A 20,401-nucleotide genomic window follows, 5' to 3' on the forward strand; every position below is an offset into this window, starting at 1 on the left:
CCTCCTTTAAAACTTTAATGAGAAACAAAACCATGAAAACTTTTAGGTCTCGAGTGAACACGATCACTTCTATGTAGAACAGAACTTTTTTTAGGGTAATTTACAACTTTCTTTGGAACAGAAAAATTACGGGGAATTAAAGCTACACGAGTAATGCCCCACCAGTTCCCATCAGAAAGTTTGACAGAGTTTTTCCTTATTTCACAAACTTGAACAGGATCCTTAAATTTTGAAAAACCTTTCCAAACCATGATGGGATTTTTGACACGAACCCAGTCTCCCTCCTATTTTTAACCTGCAGGGCTTCATAGGAACAAAATTTTTATTTGTAAATTTTTTTAAATTGAATAGATTGGAGTTAGATTCAGCAGATTTGCACCAGCTATTGACATCCCCTGGTTTAGGCAACACTTTTAAAACCCAAAATGGACATAACTCAGTGACAGCCTCTCTACCCCTCATAAATTCAAATGGAGATTTGCCAGTGACTGAGTGCGGTGTGGTACGGTGTGACCAAACCAATTCTTGAATTGATTGTGCAACATTCATGTTACTCTTAATTGAAGCTTGAATACACTCAACTAACACTTTGTTGAAGCGTTCAACTTTTCCATTGCTCTGGGGATGATATAGTGGTGTTCTTAAATGTTTAATCTTACAATTCTCTAGGAAAGAAGACATTTCAGAAGATACAAATTGAACCCCATTATCAGTGAGTAATTCCTCTGGAAGACCCTCTTTAGAAAGAACTTTCTGAAAATATTCAAGTACTTTTTTTGTGGTAGGTTCCGACACAGGTTCAACTTCAACCTATCTAGAGAGGTGATCTACCATTACAATGAAGTATCTTAAATTGTAGGGTAAAATTTGATACGGGCCCAAAAAGTCTGACTCAACTTGATGTTCAGTTATCAACACTTTGTCACTTGACTTACATTTAATGCAATTTGAAACAAATCTTTAATTTCTGAGTCCATACGGGGCCACCAGAATCTTTCTCCGACCTTTCTCTTAGACAAGGTAGTGCCTAAGTGACCACTATGTGCCAAATTTATTACTTGTCGACGAAGAGAAAAAGGTACAACTAGTTTTTCTCCATGAGCTAGTAGGTTACCTCCTAAAGATTTCTGCGATTTTCCAAAAGGGCTGCAAGTCACTCTTTAATTGGGATTCTTTAGGCCAACCGGATTTTACCAATGTAATGACTTCGTTTAAAATGCAATCTGATTGAATGGCAGTAATCCAGTCATTTTCAGAAAATCTTGCATCCCCTATATATGTAATGAAGCATTCTTCAATTTCGGCCTTCCAATCATGATTGTCGGATTCATCAATGGGAAGTCGAGAAAGACAATCTGCACGGTAGTTTTTCCCCCTGGTATATATTCCACTGTAAATGAAAATTCGAACAATTTGGTTGCAAGTCTAGAGATTCTAGCTGTTGTTCGTTTAATTCTCTTTCCAGATAAAATGTTCACTAAAGGACAATGATCAGTTTTCAAAGTGAAGTGTCTGCCCAACACATATGCTTTGAATTTCTCTACGGTCCACACACAGGCTAGCAACTCTTTTTCAATTACAGAATATTTATGTTCAGGATGTCTTAGGGTATGGGAAGAAAAACCAATAGTGAACTCATGTCCATTTTCAGCCTGAGTGAGAACAGCCCCTAAACCGTATTCACACGCATCAACTGTGATGACAATGGGTCTTTTCTCAGAAAAAGATTGCAGGGGCATCAACAATCCTCTCTTTGATGACTTTGAAGGTTTGATCACAAGAATCTGACCAAGTGAACGCCACATTTTTCTTTAGGAGAGGTCTGAAACATTCAGTTAGATTGGCAAAGTTTTTTAAGAACTTTGCATAGAATTCACAAAGTCCCAAAAAAGAAAGTAATTGTTCTTTGTTTTTTGGAGCCGGTGCATCCAAAATACTTTTTACAAGGCAAGGTTTGGGCTTTACACCTTCAGCTGAAAAGACATGACCTAAATATTCTATTTCTTTTGTTTTAAAAATACATTTGTCTTTCCTTAAGGTGGCTCCTCTAGATTCTAGTATGCTCAAAACATTATTCACAACAGTATTATGTTCTGGTTCACTTTCTGTAAATACCAAGATATCATCTTGAAATACTGCTACTTGGGGTATGTGATGAAACATGCTTGACATCAATCTCTGAATGACTGCTGCAGCAGATGAAATGCCAAAAGGCATTCTACAAAACTGAAAAGTTCCATCTGGAGTGACAAAAGCAGTTAGATGGCGAGAAGATTTGTCTAAGACAACCTGGTGATAAGCTGACCTTCGTAAACCAACAAGAATGGCCAATCTTGGGGGTGAGGGGCAGTACACTTCACATGCCATAATATTTCTCATAGAATTAATTACATTTCAATTACATTAATTTTTGCCTCTTGTCCCTTTTAGGCAGATTCTCAATCATAATTTATCAATTGCACACATCTCACAATCACAGACAGTAGACTGCAGCGACAGACTGATATTATATTCTCAAAAAGCAATACTATTACTACTAAAAGCTAGACAACACGTACAGGCCTGAGCAGTAGACTGGTTGCACAAAACTTATTGCCTCATGTTTTAGACAACAGCAGTGATAATAACGATCATAAAACGGTTCACTAACAGATGATAAATAGCTGGAAAGATAAAATAATCGGTGCTCGCTAACACCAAGGAACCAACATCAACGTTAAGTCTTCTGAACTCGGAACTAATTATCACTTTAATGCCAGTTTTAAATAATGAATTTGGAAATCAATATGTCCCATACATGAGCATGTCAGTTTCTTAAAAAATACATTTAAATAAAACACTTTGCTATCAGATATAAGCTTTTCATTTTGGCAAAAAAAAATTCCAAAAACAAAAGCTTGCCGTCTACAAAAAAAGTTATGCTGAATTCAAGGTTTTTCTTATATACTAAATACGTTTGCTGCTTAAACATCAGTGTGACATCTTTGAAGTGTTCACTCGTACTGTTTCCACCCATTGACAAATTCTGCCTTTCATGCCCACGTATCATCATCACGCCATGATAGGTTCGCCCATATTATTTCAGGAATTCCACCATTAAGTTAGGGGACACACCATCATTCCATCGACGACCGCAAAATGCTAAGAATTATCACCATTATTCGAGGCCCAGCATTACACCGTAGTGCGCACCATCATGCCATGGTTGCTCATAACACAGCAAGAATTAGCAGCATTATCTCAGGACCAGCAATCTACCATGCATACAATGAAATCACAACAATAATGGCCACAATATGCTACGCACAACTATTACGCCAGGGGTGTGTCCTACTATGCCAAAGATGGCCCAGCATTTTGGAGGGGAGGGAAAACCATTAATATTGGGTGGCGGCTTGAGTTCAGGTGTCTGTTACAGATAGCACTTCAACACTTTGGCACAACCCATACATGCAGCAATCAGCAATCAAGACTCATTCTTTGTTTTTAGGTCAAGCCTGGTCAGCGCATGCGCTGCTCTGCAAGGCATAATGTATTAGCGTATGGACTTGAAGCTCCGCCCACTCTCCGCCCATATTTTTCATTGGCTTGTGTCACTGTCCTTTGTAAATGCTGGCTTCTTATTCGTTAATAGGCTTATTAGTTCCTCCTTAGTAACGGCTTGTCTTCATTTGTAACCTCCCATGAGGACTTGCCCTTTTACTTCTGTAATTAAATGGTAGGTGTTATTTAGTCTAAATTCGGGCCCGGGTGAGAACATGCTTGGGACCGGTCCCTAAGTGGTGGGACCCAGCTGGGGAGGAGGGCGGGTGTCGAGATAACTAACCTCGTGGTCCTTCCCACAGCGGTCTCGAAGCACGACGAGTCGGCGTCAGATCTCGCCCGGCCAGAATTCGCGCGGCCAGGAGAGTGCGCAGGAAGCAGAGGGCGATCTACGGGGGCGAGACGCTTAAATAGGGTCGCCCCACCCAGCCCCCCGCGGCACGCCTCCCCCAGCAATGCCCATTGGGGCCTCCCCTCCCCAGGCGCGGCCTCTCGAGAGAGGAGGAACAGGGGGGCTGGGGGGGGGGGGGGAGGCTCCGACGGGTGGCCACTAGAGAGCTGCCCTGCTGATGTCCCCCTGCGTGGGACGCGGGCAGCGGCATTCTCATGAGACTGCACCAAGTGAAAAGGAAACGTATTGCCTTTGTCTGCGTCCCAAAGTATGTGTCTCGCTCAGCGAGTGAGACAAACAACCCGAGCTGTGAGGCACCGCACACTAAGTGAGACTTTAAGTGTTTGTCTAGGCGGGTGTCTTCTCGTCTAATGATAATGTAATGATAGGAGGAGTATCTCAGGATCGGGTCTTTGAAAGAGCAATGTCTCACTTTTAACGAGAACGTGAAAATATGCTGCTCACTTTATTTGAAATAATTTATGTCCTTCAATAATGCGGTTCAGTGGATTCCAGACACTGCAGACCGTGCTTAAAAGCTAAATAAATAAAAATAAACAAGGAGAAATAGAAGCGCTCTGATACCAGATACCTTCGGGTGAAGTTCGCACTATAAAAACATGGCAGCGTGACAAGCTTCTGATAAGAAGCTTGGTTGCCATGACAATAGAAAGATATTGTCACAAGATGGCGTCGGACTGTCCACAGTCCGTACAGACACGCGCATGCTATTAGGTTTGGACAAATGGCGAGAGCAGCCATCTTTGTCCATCCCTACTTGTGCGTGTAAGCCTTTGAGAGAATCGATAGCAAAAGGCACTCGCATGGCGAGGGCAGCGCATGCGCTGCTATCGCCAGGCGAGACCTAAAAATGTGACGGAATGGACAACCTGTTTGTTCCCTCTAGTTGGGCACCATGGCAAAAGAAGGTCCGAGAGAGATACCCTTATTTTGCTGGATAATGTTTCAAACTCCTATGGACACCTACAGTAACATTCACATCGATCACAGGCAGCTGTGCCTTTTTTTTTTTATTTCTCAACCACCTCGTTTTGAACGCTCGCCTACTGTTCGATCCTTCACCCTCTACATTTCTATCGCTCTTTTTCCTTCCTCCTAACATTTCATTGTGCCTGTGTAAATTACTCATTTCAAACTGTCTCTCAAGGTCTTTATTTATTTTGCCCGTATGTCTCGGTTACCTTCACCACTCGCTCTAAGCATAGCTCCATCTAACCAGCCTTTGCAACCCTGCACGTTTATATTTTTTAACATAATCCCAATGCAACGGCATTACAAAATGGCTGGAGAAGCGGAGAAGGACATGGAGTTATTGAATTGTGCAGGTTTCGGAGTAACTGACCTGTGGCTGGGTTGATGCATGCTGCTATATGAAAGTGACACAGGGAATTGGCATGGTGAGAAACATAATGGTGCACTTCAAGCGTGTCTTCTTGACTAGCTGCCATTTCAGTGTGAGCTGCAAGAACTGAAGATCTTCTTTGGGCTCGTCTCAAACGCTTTAAATTGTTAATTGTCTGCAGTTAATAAGAAACAAAATGAAAAATAAGAAAGAGAAGCAAGCCATCAGAAATGCATGCCAGTCACTTCAGTAATCGGAGTTAATGAATTAAAATGCATACATTTTGCATGTGCACATATTGAAACTAACATCAAACATTCGATTTCAAGCAAAGGATACAAGCACAGCTGATCACTTATTTTTAAACATGTTGCACGTGAACAGGTTTTTCAGTACATGCATTAGTACAATCATATTACCTCCAATGCATGTTGCACGTTGTCTTTTTGCCTTTCGGCATGGGGCAGGCTGCTGATTATACTTGCAGTACTTTCTTCAGAAATGTGACCTCCAAAAAGGCTATCTTCCGGTAATAACGTCTCCGCCCATAAACGACAGATGCCGTCTTGACATGAGGTGAGCAATACATTACACACCGAACCCCTGCAGATGAATAAAATAGTTTCATTCAACAAAACTGTCTAATGGCAGAAATGTAACGAGACACAAATAATGTTTACGTTATTTAAAAATCTGATGTTTTTCGTTCCTGTAAGGATTGGTTGGTAGACAAACTTGAAGGATCTACCATGCAAATATTAAAGATGAGAATTAGTAAAGCTAAGAGAACTGCCTGCATTTTGAACCCTGACTAAAATATTTTGTAAAGCCTGCAGCATTTAAAATAAAAAAAATAAAATAAAACATAAGTGCTTTCTGTATACAATTGCATAAAGAGATAAACAACTTAATCTGTGAGATGCATAATAGTCCATCATTCTGTGCAGTGTAAGGACTCCATCGGAGGCAAGAAAACACACTAAACAGCCAGCAGCAGGAGCTAAAGGCAAACAGGCTGTAGGAATGAAACATGCATGCATGATGGAAAGTTCCATCCTGGGAAAACACACACTCAATACCTAGGGGATTGTACGGTGCAGCTGGCGAAACTCAAACCCCTGATACTAGAACTAAAAAATACGGACCATGAATTTCCCACACTAATTGTGAGCAATTCATTTTACTGTGTCCAGTCCTATAACACATATTTACATTATTGGAGCCAAAATGGATTTTGGGATTCCACAGGTTGCACAGTAAAGCACAAGATGCTTTGGGAACAAGTGGCAAAGCTGAAAGAAGGCCTAACAAGGACTCAAGTTATTCATACACTGAGTCATCAATGTGTTGGCGTTCACATTGAAGGGAATTCAAAGGCGGACGAAGGTTAAGGTTAAGAAAGAGGGAGTTCAATATCTTTATTGTGCTAATCACAAAACTGTTTCCTCCCCACAGTGCTTTCTTAAATGTATGTACTACCAGGAGTCTATTAACCGCAGATCGAAGTGTTCTAGAAGGTCTGTACCAGATGATGTTTTGTGCAAAGAATTGTGGACCAGAGTTGTGTAGGGCCCGATAGGCAATGCAAAGAGCCTTAAAGGTGATTATTTTTTTAATTGGTAGCCAGTGGAGTTCCTGTAAGGCCCAGGAGGCGGACTGATGTTTAGGGATGTTAAGAAATAGGTGAGCTACCACGTTTTGTAAGGTTTGAAGTTTCCTCAAAAATCTCTGTTGTAAATTGGCGTACAGTCCCCAGCAATAGTCTAGCTTAGATAAGATGAGTGCTGTAACCACCAATTTTTGAAGGAGAGATGAAATGAAAGGCATAATTTTCCTAATGATCTTTAAGAGGTAAAACAGTGCAGATGCAATTTGATTAACTAGGTGTTCAAACATGAGTCTCTTATCAAAGTTTACTCAAATGTTCCTAACTTTTTCTACTGGTGTTGGAAGCTGGCCAAGATTAGGTGGCCACCAGTCCAGGGACCAGAAGGTGCTGTTTTTGCCAAACATAGTGACCTCGGTTTTGCCCGAGCTGAGACTAAGGCAGTTTTCACTCATCTATGAACTGATGTTTGCCATGCAGTTTCGACATTTTTCAGCCGTCGTGGCAGGATTGTCAGATACTGATACAATGATTTGGGTGTTATCGGCGTATAATACCACAGTGAAACCGAAATTCCTGATCAGTTTGATTAATGGAATGATGTAGAGATTGAAAAGAGTGGCGCTGAGGGATGCACCCTGGGGGACACCGCATGGAAGTGGAAAAGATTGAGATATGTAGCCATTTATGGTGACTCGCTGTTCGCTCTCATAAATGAAAGAGGCTAGAAGAGATAGAGCGGTCCGTATCTCGGATACCTAGATCATGCAGGCGTTTGATGAGGATCCTGTGGTTAACAGTATCGAATGCCACAGACAGATCTAATAAAACAAGAGCCGCACTGTCACCCCAGTCAGTGATGGATCTTATATTCTCTGCTGCCATAATAAGGGCTGTTTCGGGACTGTGCTTTTGGCGGAACCCAAATTGGTCTAATTGTGTTCTGTAAGGAAGAGGAAACAGTGGGATATGGATTTCCAATGCTAATATTAAATAGAATTGTTGAGTGATCATCCCAGGTGAGTGGGAGAGCTTTGCCGAAGGAGAGAGGAGGTAGTCCGTAAAGATTCCATCGAAAGCGTGTCCGGCTTTGTGGGTGGGACAGCTAACGATTTGTTTCAGGCCGAAACTAGACATTATGTTTATAAGATAACAGGCCTCTTTCTCAGAACTGTCTTCCAAACGATACTTAAAATCACAGAGGACGGTGAAATTTGTGTGACAGAAACTGGATTCAAGACAGGTGTCAATAAATTTAGAGAATTGGGTTTTGTTTGTTGGAGGACAATAAACGAGAATGCCATTCAGAGTATTTTTAGCATTTAAGTTTAGTTTGAAAGTAAATGCTTCGTAGTCCTCATTAAAGGGAAAAGGCGTGCTATTAATAGAATTTTTTTTTTGAAAAATGATAGCGATACCACCTATTCTGCTCACCAGTCTGTCTAACCTAAGAATGGAATATTTGGAGGGCAGGGCGATATCTGGCCTTGAGCCTGGATTTAACCAAGTTTCCATTAAAAAAGCTACATCAATGAGATGTTGCTTAATAAAAATGTAGAAATCCATGCTATTTTTAACTAACAATCTGGAGTTGACAAGCAAACATGTTATGGGTTTGGCTGGTTGTTTAGTGATGAGCTCTGTGTTTAGAGGAACTTTTTCCTTTGCTTTTACATTACTTGGGGTGAGTTAACAGGCCGTGCAGACCTTGTTGTTCGCATGGTCCCCAGGTTGCAGAATCCTGCAGTGTGGGGACTTACTTGCCAGATGTAAGGACAGCAGTGCTTCTCTGGTATAAGAGCATTTAGGGATGAAACCTGGTATAAAATGGACAGGGGTGCTGGCGCTGGTTGTGTTCTGGGCACTGACGGGCGCAGAAGGGCTTCCCTTTGGTACACCCGCTGTACGGACGCATCCCGGTCGTCATTTTGAGCTGCAGGATGAAGGGGGCGTGTCAGGGGGCGCGGCCACTCAGCACTAGAGTAGTAATGCTAAAGATCGTGAGTGAAATACAGAAAGCAAAACGGGGCCAGAGTAAGTAGGGGTGGGTTTTCCAGGGGGAGGGGAGGGGGGGGGGGGGGGGGAAGGTTAATACAGCAAAAAATCCTCATCTGTCTGCCCTTTTTATTTTTTCAGCCTGTCCTTTTTTCCAAATTCAGACTTTTAACATGCTAAATTCAAGATGTCACCAAACGGGGTATAAAAGAATGAAGGAGTTAGGGATAGTATCTGGAGCATTACATTTATTCATTATATGTCCTGGAACGTTAATGGTCTGCGTGTGAGAGGTAGACGAGATCGTATTCTACAATATTTGAGAGATTCTCAAGCGCCGATCATAGCTCTCCAGGCAACACATCTCCTTAAAACAGAGGCCATTACCCTGCTTAAAAAACAGAGGTGGATCGATAAATTCTGTTCCACAGACCACAATGCTAACATCAGGTAATATTCATTTTTAAAAAAGCGCAAATCCTGGACTGCAAAGAAGACCACTCAGGGAGATGGTTATTAGTGAGAGTCTCGCTGGATGGTCAGATCCGTACCTTAGTGGGTTACTATGGTCCCAACTCAGATGATCCTTTGCATCTGGATGCTGTCAGAAATCAACTAGTATTACTCCAGGATCCAGTGATTTGGATGGGGGATTTTAACATCGTCCTTAACCCCAGGCTGGATAAATCGACAAAATCTAGAACTTGTAGTTCTGTCAAATCTAGGCAAACCCTTATTACAATTATGACACAACTTGGCTTGGCAGATTTGTGGAGAGAAAGAGTTGGCAATAAGTTAGGGGTGTCCTTTCGGAATAGTCGCTTTAAACACAAATCCAGAATTGACTATGCTCTTTTTAGCTATTGCTTAAAGGACACTCTGACAATGATAGACTATTTACCATCACACTTGTCAGACCACTCCGCACTAACATTCACTTTGAGATCGGAAAACAACATTAAACACCCATCCTGGTCTTTTGACCGGACACTTTTGCTCGAAGATCAAGAGGTTGAATTTCTGGTAGCTGAGTCCTTAGTATTTTTTGATATAAATAGGGACTCTGCAGGCCTAGCTGTTGTCTGGGAGACATTCAAGGCCTTTTTAAGAGGTCAGATTACTAACAGAGCCTCTTATAGGCGAAAAATCTATAGAGAAAGGGTAGCTAGTCTAGAGCAAGACATGACATTTTCAGAGTTAAGGATTGACCCGTCCTCAGGAACATCAGAGGAACAGGAAAAACTGGCCGAGTTAAAATCACAACTGGAAAATATCCTACAGGAGAGAGTAAATAAAAGGTGGGAAGCGACTAAGATTTCCCAATTTGAATTCAGAGAAGCCGCAGGAAAAGTGTTAGCATGGAAAATAAAATCTGACCAAGCCCTCAAATATATTAAGGAAATCAGGATAGAGAGAGAGGCCACGGCAAGCTCCACTAACCTAGATATAGGTAGAGCCTTCTTTGAATTTTTTGAGGCGATATATAGGGAAGATCTTCCCAATGACCAGCAGGCAAGGGATAGATAGCTGGAAGCTATCACGCTTCCAACCCTCTCAACAACACAGAGTAAGTCCTTAGAGTCTGAGATAACAGAGGCTGAGGTGAAAAAAGCTATTCGTCAATCGAAAAAAGGGAAAGCGGCAGGTCCAGATGGTCTGCCGGGGGAGATTTATAGATCATTAGAAACTGTCATCGACCCCGTGCTGACGGCCCTATTTAATGGCATCCTAATAGAAGGAGATTTACCGCCTAAATCTTGGGGGGAGGCTACAATTGTACTTATCCCGAAATTAGGGAAATCTCCCCTTGAGTGCGGGTCATATAGACCAATATCACTACTAAATAATGATTATAAAATTTTTACAACAATTATTTCAGTAAGACTGGCTAGTGTTATTGGTACCTTAGTTCATTTAGATCAAAAAGGATTCATTAAAGGTCGACAACTATCAGACTTAACACATGAATTGATAGGGGCCATAGACATCGCCACAGCCTTTTCCCTACCTTTAGCTACCCTATCCTTAGACGCAACCAAGGCTTTTGATAGAGTCAACTGGCTCTATCTGAATGACGTACTTAAAAAATTCAATTGTGGGGAGGGTTTTCGCAGAACTATAAACCAGCTTTATGGTGCCCCTTCGGCCAGGTTATTGGTCAATGGGGTTTTGACGGATGCCTTTAATATAACCAGAGGTACAAGGTAGGGCTGTCCGCTCTCCCCCCTCCTCTTCAATTTATATATTGAACCGTTTTCCCAGCTTTTGCGGGAGGAGGCTAATATTCCATCTTTTAGCTTTGGAGAATGGGAAAGGCGGGTAGCACTTTATGCAGACGATATCCTGTTTTTTACATCTGACCCACTAAAGGTACTTCCAGTCGTTTTTAAGCGGGCAGAAGAGTTTGGCCATATCTCGGGTTATGAAATTAACGCAAGTAAAAGTGAAATAATGATATGGAACCCATCAGATATACAGCTTGGGGTAAATATCTCAACCTCTATGCGTTATCTTGGGATAAGAGTCACCCAAGAAGTGGGCAGCATTGGTCAAACCAACTTGAATAGAATATATAGTGAGAGTAAAAGACTTTTAAAATCTTGGACTCACTTGCCACTTTCTATAATGGGCAGGGTAAATTTGGTCAAAATGTGTATTCTTCCAAAGTTCACGTTCATCTTTAATGCTATCCCTATGGCATTTGACCTTAAAACAATTGAAAAATGTCAGCGAGAAATTAACTCCTTCATATGGAATTACAAATCCACCAGAATAGCATGGAAAAAGTTGAGGAGAAGAAGAGAGAAGGGTGGGCTTGCTTTGCCGGATCTATTGTACTATGCATGGGCATTCCAGATGTCACACTCTAGGATGCTTTTAAAAATGCCATCTAATCTTCCTACTGGGTCAATGTATAGAGCTATGCTTACAGGGGCGAATCTTGCAGTAGATGGATTCATGTTCAAATTTGGGAGTCAGAAATTCTTTTAAAAAATTAAACTTAGAACTTTACAGTCTTGGACTAAAACCTGGCTTATTATTAGAAAAAGATCGGGGTTGTCCTACTATTCGAATTTCTCCCCAATCTGGGATTCGCCTGGTCTACCACCATGTTTGAGAGATAGTCTGTCCTCCATAATAGAACAAGCCGGGTTCACAAGATGGGGTCAGCTATTTAACGAAGGATCACTAATAGCTTGGGATGAGTTATACGATTGCGTTGGCCCTGGGCTTTCTAGATTTAAGTATATTCAACTGGAAAGCTGGATGAGATCCCAACGCCGCATAGACGCCCACCTTGGGAAGGCTAGTATATTGGAGCAACGGTTAGTGGAACGACCAATGAGAGGGAAAGAAGTAGCCATATGGTATTGGCAGTTGTTGGAGGAAATTGATGGGGAGTTTCTCCTTCCAGATGGGGGGGGAGGGTGGGGGGGGTGACTGGCCTCCAATGCGAGGAGATGTGGTTAAACTCCTTCGGACTTTTTCATAAAATCGTGAAACCTTCATGGTTAAGACGAAATCATCTCTTTTCAGCTCACCGAGAATACACAACACCGTTGAAATTGTCTAAATGTATCTCTGACAAAAAGTGCAATAAATGTAATTTTATCGGAGCATGTGATGTTCACATGTTCTTGGATTGCCCTGACATTGCCAGATTTTGGGAGGAAGTGAAGAATACATTAAACTCCATTTTAAATGCATCCTTGTCAATAACTCTACCACTTGTCATCTTTGGGTTGGAAGATAACACCACTGGTAAAGCAAGGTCCTTCCTCTTCTACGCAATTTTATTGGCCAGAAGGCAAATTTGTATACATTGGGTAGAGAAAACAGCTCCATCACACTCTGGGTGGCTCTCGTCTCTATATGAAACATCTAAAGCTGACCTTAATAGATCATGCAGTAAACGTAACTTGGCTTTCTGGGATCTGTTGATCAAATGGAGATAGCACCCCGTTTTTTGTTTTTTTTCCCCCGGGTCCTATGATTATGCCACGAATACTCCTTGGACCGGGTCTAGCCTAGTTACGATAATGGTCCTGCAGGTTGGAATATACCTAGATGGAGTCAGCGAAAGCCACCAATATAACAACTCACGCCCTTGCGTCGTGCAAGGTGGGTGGAATCTCCCATATTGAGGTCAAGGCAAATGAGGGAAATAAATAAATAAATAAAATGACTACTATTTCTATCGACTTCTACGCATTACGCGTGAGTGTTTCCACTCTGCACCTGAATCTCGTGGGCCTCCCACTTCCTAACCTTTGGTAGTATAGTGTAGCCCCAGCGATTCCCTAGGCCTAGGCCTATCCTGTGTTCGTGACAGTGGTTCTTATACCACTTACTTAGTATATGGTTTGCGTGGCCCCTAGGGCCTAATTGTATTACTTACCTGTGTGACTTAATGTATGCTTAAATAAGACTGTGTTGTACTTACCTCGAATCTCATAAAGAGTGCTGAGGGTATTTTGACTAGAATAAATACATTCTATTTTTATATATATCTGTTGTGGTGTCCTTTCATTTGGTATTCAAGGGATTACAAATGGTATAACAGCTGGCTTCACATGCCATACAGAGTTTAGCCTAAGACTGCTCTTGTCCATGCTACCACTAGGATAGCTGGTCTATAAGGTTGACTTTACAACCAATCACCATAAGGGTTGTTTGGACTGATACAGGGTGTACACTAGAACTAGTGACATCATATATCAGGCCAACTTCTCACAGGAGTGGGCTGATAAACTTGAGGAATACATTTTGGATCTTGAGACTAATATGGGGGCTCCCCTTACACCAGAGCAGCGTCATAGTATCAGGCTTAAGCAAAAGGAATTTAGGGACGGGGCAGAGAACTCAGCCTGAAGATTGCTTTGGTCATACAGAGGTCAAAGTCCACGGGTATGCTCCAATTCGTTCCTGCTAAACCGGGGAACCAGGCCCCAGAGCTCCTGGTGTGTTGGGTATAGGCGGACCAGCTGGCGAGTTGACTGGACTAGGGAGGGGGCTGGGACGACAGAATATCCCTTTATGCTTAAGATATCCTCCTGTACGTGACCAGTCCTGAGTCTACCCTGTAATGGCTACTTCATATATTCCATAATTATGGGACCTTCTCAGGCTTTCGGATCAACTGGGAAATCCCTTTTCTATTCCTTATGTGCATGGGCTACAGTCCGGCACCTTCCGGAGGGTCTAGCGATGGAACACATGGGCTTTAAATATCTCAGCCTTTATGTTACCAGGCGCCTTCTACTCTAGTTCTTAGTCAATCTACACACTGTACTGGACCGTTTCAGAGCCGATGGGCAACACTGGTAGGGGCTCCCATTATCGCTTCTTGTCAGGGCGGCCTAAGTATAAAATAATGACCTTGCCAAAGCTCCTAATTTCACTACAGAATTCGCAATATCCGGTTCAGCCCAAGTTCTTTGGACAAATTAACCAGACGGTTCGTCAACTCCTATGGGACGGGGGAACAGCTAGGATAGCACTTCCCAAGTGCATGGGGAGTTCCTCCGATACTATCAGTTGAGACATGCCTAATTAGCACATCTATAGCAGAACATGCTACTGGAGGATGCAACAGCTCTTGAGGATGGGCTGTTGACTGAAAAGCTGCGTAAGAGTGCGATCTCTCTTACGAATAGTAAATTGATTAACAATGCCCCACATCACCTGAAGCTTCGGGAGGCCTGGAAGGTAGATGTAGGAGCTATGGATGTTGAGGAACGGGCGGAAGTGATTCAGTCACCCAGGGAAATGACCATAAGAGTATGTTTTCGTTTTAGTGCAGTCCTAGTATACCAGAGTGCTTATGTCACGGCCCGAAACATGGCTAAAATATGCATCCTCCACTAATGGCAGTCACCACACCCCCTTCTCAGGAGGACTGGGCAGTGGCTACAATCCAAACAGCGTCGCATGAGTGTTATTTACAATCTGCAGGACCACGCGGAGATGTTTACGCAGACGTGGGCTCCTTTTATACGAGATGATCCCTGAAGTGAGAGCTACCACTACCACTCCCTCTGTTGCATTCCACCCAAGCTCCAAGGCCAGTAAACTTGCCAGTCGTGCAGTCAACTCTCAACAAACACTTGAGAGAACCTGGGCCACCCCACCCTCGACACCCATACACTGCCGTTCTCCCCCACTTCATCACACCTCCCTGCCTCCTTTCTCCTTCATGGCCCACCCCTCTCTACCCTACCCTTCCCCCTTTTCTTTCTTTCTTCACCCCGTCCTTCCTGCCCCTTTCCTAGTCTCCTCCTTCACTCTGATCCACCCACCATGTCCCCTTTCCCCCCATAAACACCCTTCCCCGTTGCCTCGGCTTCTTCCCCTCCCCACCCCTTTCTCCCCTTCTCCCCAGACACGCAGTTATGTGGGCAGGTACATGGACCCCTTTGACGTGGGGACCCACCGACGCAAATCACAATAACCCATCACGCATTCTTGCTGGGAACCCATCCTTCCTCTCTCGACGGTGGGCCATGAAGCGCGCGGGCCTGGTTCCAAGGGGTCCCCTTCTACAGCGCGTGTGCCCCCCCCGACCCTACTGTCCACACCACCTGGTTCTCATGAATGTATTCCCCCCCCCACCGATTGGCTGTCTGGACCCTCACTCCCACCCCCTCCTCCAAGTGGGCCACTGGGCCGATGGCTCTTTGACACCCGATATATAGAGGGAGCTCCAGCACTAGGATTATTGGTTTCATCAGTCTTATGTGTAATGTGCCTTCTCCCCCATTCCTTCCTCCCTCCCTCCCAACTTGCATTGTATTGCCTGTTGTTTACCAACCTCTGGTCCAAAATGTGCATACGCTGTATTGTTTTATTCCAATAAAAAAATTACACACAAAAAAATGCTTATGCATAGGATGGGACAGGCTCCCTCTGACAGTGGTAACAGGGGGTGTGAGTTACAATGGGGGCCTCCATCACACTCTTTGGGACTGCAGAAGCACTTCTGGGCCAGGGTTCAAGAAGTAGTATATCCTTTGTATGTGAGGGGAGGTCTGAAGGATTGGAAGGGCGCATCCGGGGAAGTTGTCAGATATACTGTTGTGGTATCCTGCATGATACAAAGTACCAACATGTGGTTTTGGTTGTGTTTTTTGACATTATAAAAATCTGTTCCAAAAAATAAAAAACATTGTTTAGCACAACAGCGTTCTGGCAACATACTGGACTGTAAACAAAGATAGATGCATACAATGCCAGACACTCGAAACAGTCTTCTGACCCCTGGATAGTGGAAACCTGCTAGCAATAGAAAGCTTGAATTCTATGAGAGGACAAATGTGAGAATAATGTTTTACTTTCATTACTACCTTTAGCAACAAAACTCTTAACTAAACACATTACATGTCATCAGTATCAGAATATCTGTCAGTACTCTATATCAGTGGTTCTTTACCTTTTTACATCTGTGGAAACCCCAATTAATCATTTCTGTAGCCCGGGGATCGCCTGTAAAGCATTATTGGTATCCAGGGACCCCCCCACTTAGTCATTACTGGAAGCCTGGGACCCCAGCCCAAACATTTCCAATGATTCGAACCACAAAAAAATACAGAAACAAGCATTCATCAAACAAGTACACAAATGATAAACTATTTGATTTCATTTACAAACAATTGAAACAAAATCTAAATTTTAAGATTAATGGGAAGGTTGGAGCTTTTCTAAATTCAATTGAGGCCACCGATTGTCCATACTATGTTCTGCTTGATGCACATGCAACGCCACCACGAACCTACCAGAGGATACGAACTTATTTTTAGCCTCCAATTATAAACCCCTGAACATTTACAATACATCTTAAAATTTCAAATTTCACACTTTGTGTTGTTATTTATACACACTTTAATAATCTGTTAATATTATTTAATTTTCTAAGGCGTCAAGGACGCCCTGAGCATACTCCACGAAGTCCCAGGGGTCACCGGGCTACAGGTTAAGAATCACTGCTATAGATATTTGAATTGGGCTTAGCCAATTAACATCAACACAATCCACTGCAGGGGCCTGTGTTCGACCTCATGGCCACAGGTTCAAATCCTGGTGGGTCCTCTCAGCCTTCCATACATCGGAGATCGATAAAATGAGAACCATTGTGTTGGGTAACAAGAAACATCTGTCATTGAGCGCCAAGATGCCCATGGGTGAACGTGCGCTTTACAAATACACGTTATGTTATGTTATCTGAGCAGCCATGTTAGCCTCATTCTTTGCAAGACTGGCACAAACATCAGTTTTGGTACAATAATACTAATGCATGGGCACATTTCACAAGCTTTGGAAGCACTTAATTGGCTACCCAATACCAGGCCCTGTGCATCATTCATAGGCCATTCACAGCAAAAGACCAGCCTTACAAGCAGAGACAAAATGAGTATAACAGAAAGAAACAATCTGCTCCAGGGTGCCACTAGAGCTGACCATCCCTATTTTTAAGAATAAAAACATCAGTAGGACATTGTTCAAGGTGCAAGCAGAAAAACTATTGAATGTTCTTCCAGCAGAGATGAGAATTATCAAAAACCACTCGCAATGTAGGAAGGCTTTGAAGACCTGGCTTTTCCAAAGAGGATGAAATAATTAATACATGCTACCATCACACAGGTAAGGTGAAACAAATAAAGACTGTACTGCTCTGGGTGGATTTTTCAGAGCAACTGCTAGAATTACTATACCTCATAAAGCCCACGGCAACCATCAGATATTGCACAACCCTGCCAAGACTGACAAATATATTCACAGTTTAGCGTACTTCAAGGCACCAGAACTTGCTTCGGTAGGATCACATGCTTTATTCAAACAGCTAAGTTTCTGAACTTTCTTCCAATGAAACACAGAACCTTTGAAATCACCATAGAACTAAGGAAGATAGTGAGTACCTGCCATGGTACAAACAGCGCTATGAAATTGTATTTGATGAGAACATGCTTGTTTATGCCTTTTTGCAGCACATCTGAAATCGGATTTGAAGAAGTTGTTTGTAAAAATAGTGCTAACACCATACGGGCAGTCAGATGTACTAACTAGTATCAATCTTGGGCTGCTCTCAAAGGATACAATACAGCTGCAAGAATACTCACCATCCACACAAGTCGCCCCTGTGCCCCTCCTAGGTAGATGGCCCACAGCATATACTAAAGATAGTGGCAAAAAACACATTCATCTGGATTGCCCTTCTGACACTCTTCACCAAACCTCAAGGAGTAGACTGTCTATTGACATGGATTTGCTACTTTGACACTCTTCTAGAAACACCTGTTCTTTAATATTCTACTACTTACTCAGAAACATTAAGACCTTAATGGATGCAACACCATAAATTGCTACTCGCAATATTTATATTTTTGTATTGCTGGACCCAACATAGTTGGCATGGTTTTCCCATAACCTTTTGTCTTTACTCCTCCTGTTTTTGCTGGTTTTAGAACTGCACACTTTGCTACTGCTAACCAGTGCTAAAGTGCTTGTGCTCTCTTCCTGAAACAAAGTAACATTGGCTCATACCCAATTGGCACATTCAATTTACTTGAGAGTACCTACTAAAGTGGAACTAGATGTACCCAGGGTCTGTATATTAAATGCTACCAGTAGGCCTGCAGCACTGGTTATTCCACCCACTTCAGTAGCCCATTAAACATGTCTAAAGCCTGCCATTTGCAGCCTGTGTGTGCAGTTTTAAACTGCTATTTCGACCTGATAAATAAAATCTTTTACCAGGACTAAACCTTTGTTTTTAATACTTGTAAGGTGCCCCTACTGTAGGCCCTAACCAGCACAGGGGCAGGGTGCAGTGCATTCAAAAAGTACATGTGCTGGTAGTGAAAACCTCTAAAATTAGTTTTTCACTCTAAGACCTGCCTCTCCCATAAGATAACATTGAGTTACCTTTTTTTGGAAAACCTTTTTATTGGATATTTTTAGTTATCATACATGTTATGCAACAATCAGGTACATTTTTCAATGTATTACATCTGGTATCAACATTTCAACAGGGGATAGCTGCATGTCCGTTGATGAGGGGGGGGGGGGGGGGGAAAGGAGGGGTGTGCCGCTCTGCTTATGTATGGTATGCTGGAAACATGCCTGTAGCTGACATCGAGAGGGCTACTGTGTCACCCATTCCCTTATGACAATTGCTAGACCTTTATTGTCTGTATGTGGTAGTGCAGAGGGGGTAATCCATGTTCATAACCGAACTGGGAATATATAACTCGGGAAGATGTGGGGGGAAGGGGGAGGGGGGAGATGGGGGGATGGGGATAAGGGGCGCCGCTCCTCTTTGGTCCGTTATCTACAGGCAATGGTTCCCGTCATTGCTGGTGGAATGGTCCACTGGGGGTGGCTGGAGGGGTGAGCTAGTGCGGGGTGGGGGGGCGATGTGTGTTGGGTCCTGGTTCCTTTTGTGTGGCCTGTGGGGTCTCCCCGTGGTAGCATGAGTTTGTATGAAGTTATGGAGGATCATCGCCCAGTCCACTGATATGGGGTTTCGTCGCACACGCGTGCTTCTTCCTGCCTGATTATATCTTCTTCGGCCACACCCCATTTCTTGACCACCCCCCACCATGCGGTTATTGGGGGGTCCCCGGTGAGCGCCAGTGCACAGCCATTTAAGTTGGTGTGGGATTTCTCTTGTGTATGTTTTTCACTTTATTACTGTTTTAAATAATGCATAAATACCTTAGGCATTGCTTTGAAGTTAAGCCGGACTGCCTGTGCCAAGCTAGCTGCGGGTTAAGCATATGTTAATTTGGGGTTTCCTTGTAACTTCACCCTGACAAGGATTGTGGTTGCTGCTCGAGTGGCGTTCTAACTCAGCGCGGAGATACCCTCTGAGGTGATTCAGGCGCTATACAAGTCTCATAAATAAAATAAAATAAAATAAATAAATAAATAACCCGCCCTCACCCTTCACCAGTAACCCAATTTCTTACAGGCATGGTACTTGCCCATCTTGATTGTATTAATAATGTTGTTTTGTAGATCAGAAATCTATTTAAGTTGGAGATAACATGGTCCTGATTATCTCTTGTAGGCAACAAACAGAAGCAGGATAAAATAGGACATGGTTCAATAATGGCACGAGGCAGCAATACTGCAACACAAGAAGCTAATTTGGCTGTTCAGATGAAGGAAATTAACTACGTTGATTTAAAGTGCTTAAAGTGATGTGTAGTTGTATTTAAAACAAGTAAGGAGTTTGCCCACGAAGCTGTAGTTAAATCCAGTGAAAAAGGTCGTACTGTACTTACCTCTGTGCCCTTAATAAAATCTAAACTTTCATATGTAAAAGCTTGGAAACCTTGTATTATTATGTGCAAAGAGAAACTATGGTTGAAGCATAAGGCGAAGGAACCCTGCTGTAAAAAAACTAACAAAAAACACTTTTTTTCTCTCTATGTGAAAACATTTTTCCTAGTGGAGAATGAATGCCCTTCCTCTACATCCCCAAACTAGGGATAATACAATACCG

General features: G+C 42.8%; 1 protein-coding gene across 3 annotated transcripts in view; it reads right to left on the reverse strand.

Moving 5' to 3' along the window:
* Nucleotides 1-20,401, reverse strand: part of DMXL2 (Dmx like 2) — a 2,034,639-nt gene that overhangs the window by 1,856,617 nt on the left and 157,621 nt on the right. For all 3 annotated transcript variants that reach the window (XM_085644194.1, XM_085644192.1, XM_085644193.1), the window contains exons 8-9: nt 5,717-5,900; nt 5,298-5,472 (exon numbers count right to left, since the gene is read on the reverse strand). In XM_085644194.1, coding sequence (XP_085500320.1) covers nt 5,298-5,472; nt 5,717-5,900 — 359 coding nt within the window. The remainder of the gene's footprint in view (nt 1-5,297; nt 5,473-5,716; nt 5,901-20,401) is intronic.

This window comes from Triturus cristatus, chromosome 3_1, assembly GCF_964204655.1.
Source record: "Triturus cristatus chromosome 3_1, aTriCri1.1, whole genome shotgun sequence".
Taxonomy (NCBI): Eukaryota; Metazoa; Chordata; class Amphibia; order Caudata; family Salamandridae; genus Triturus; species Triturus cristatus.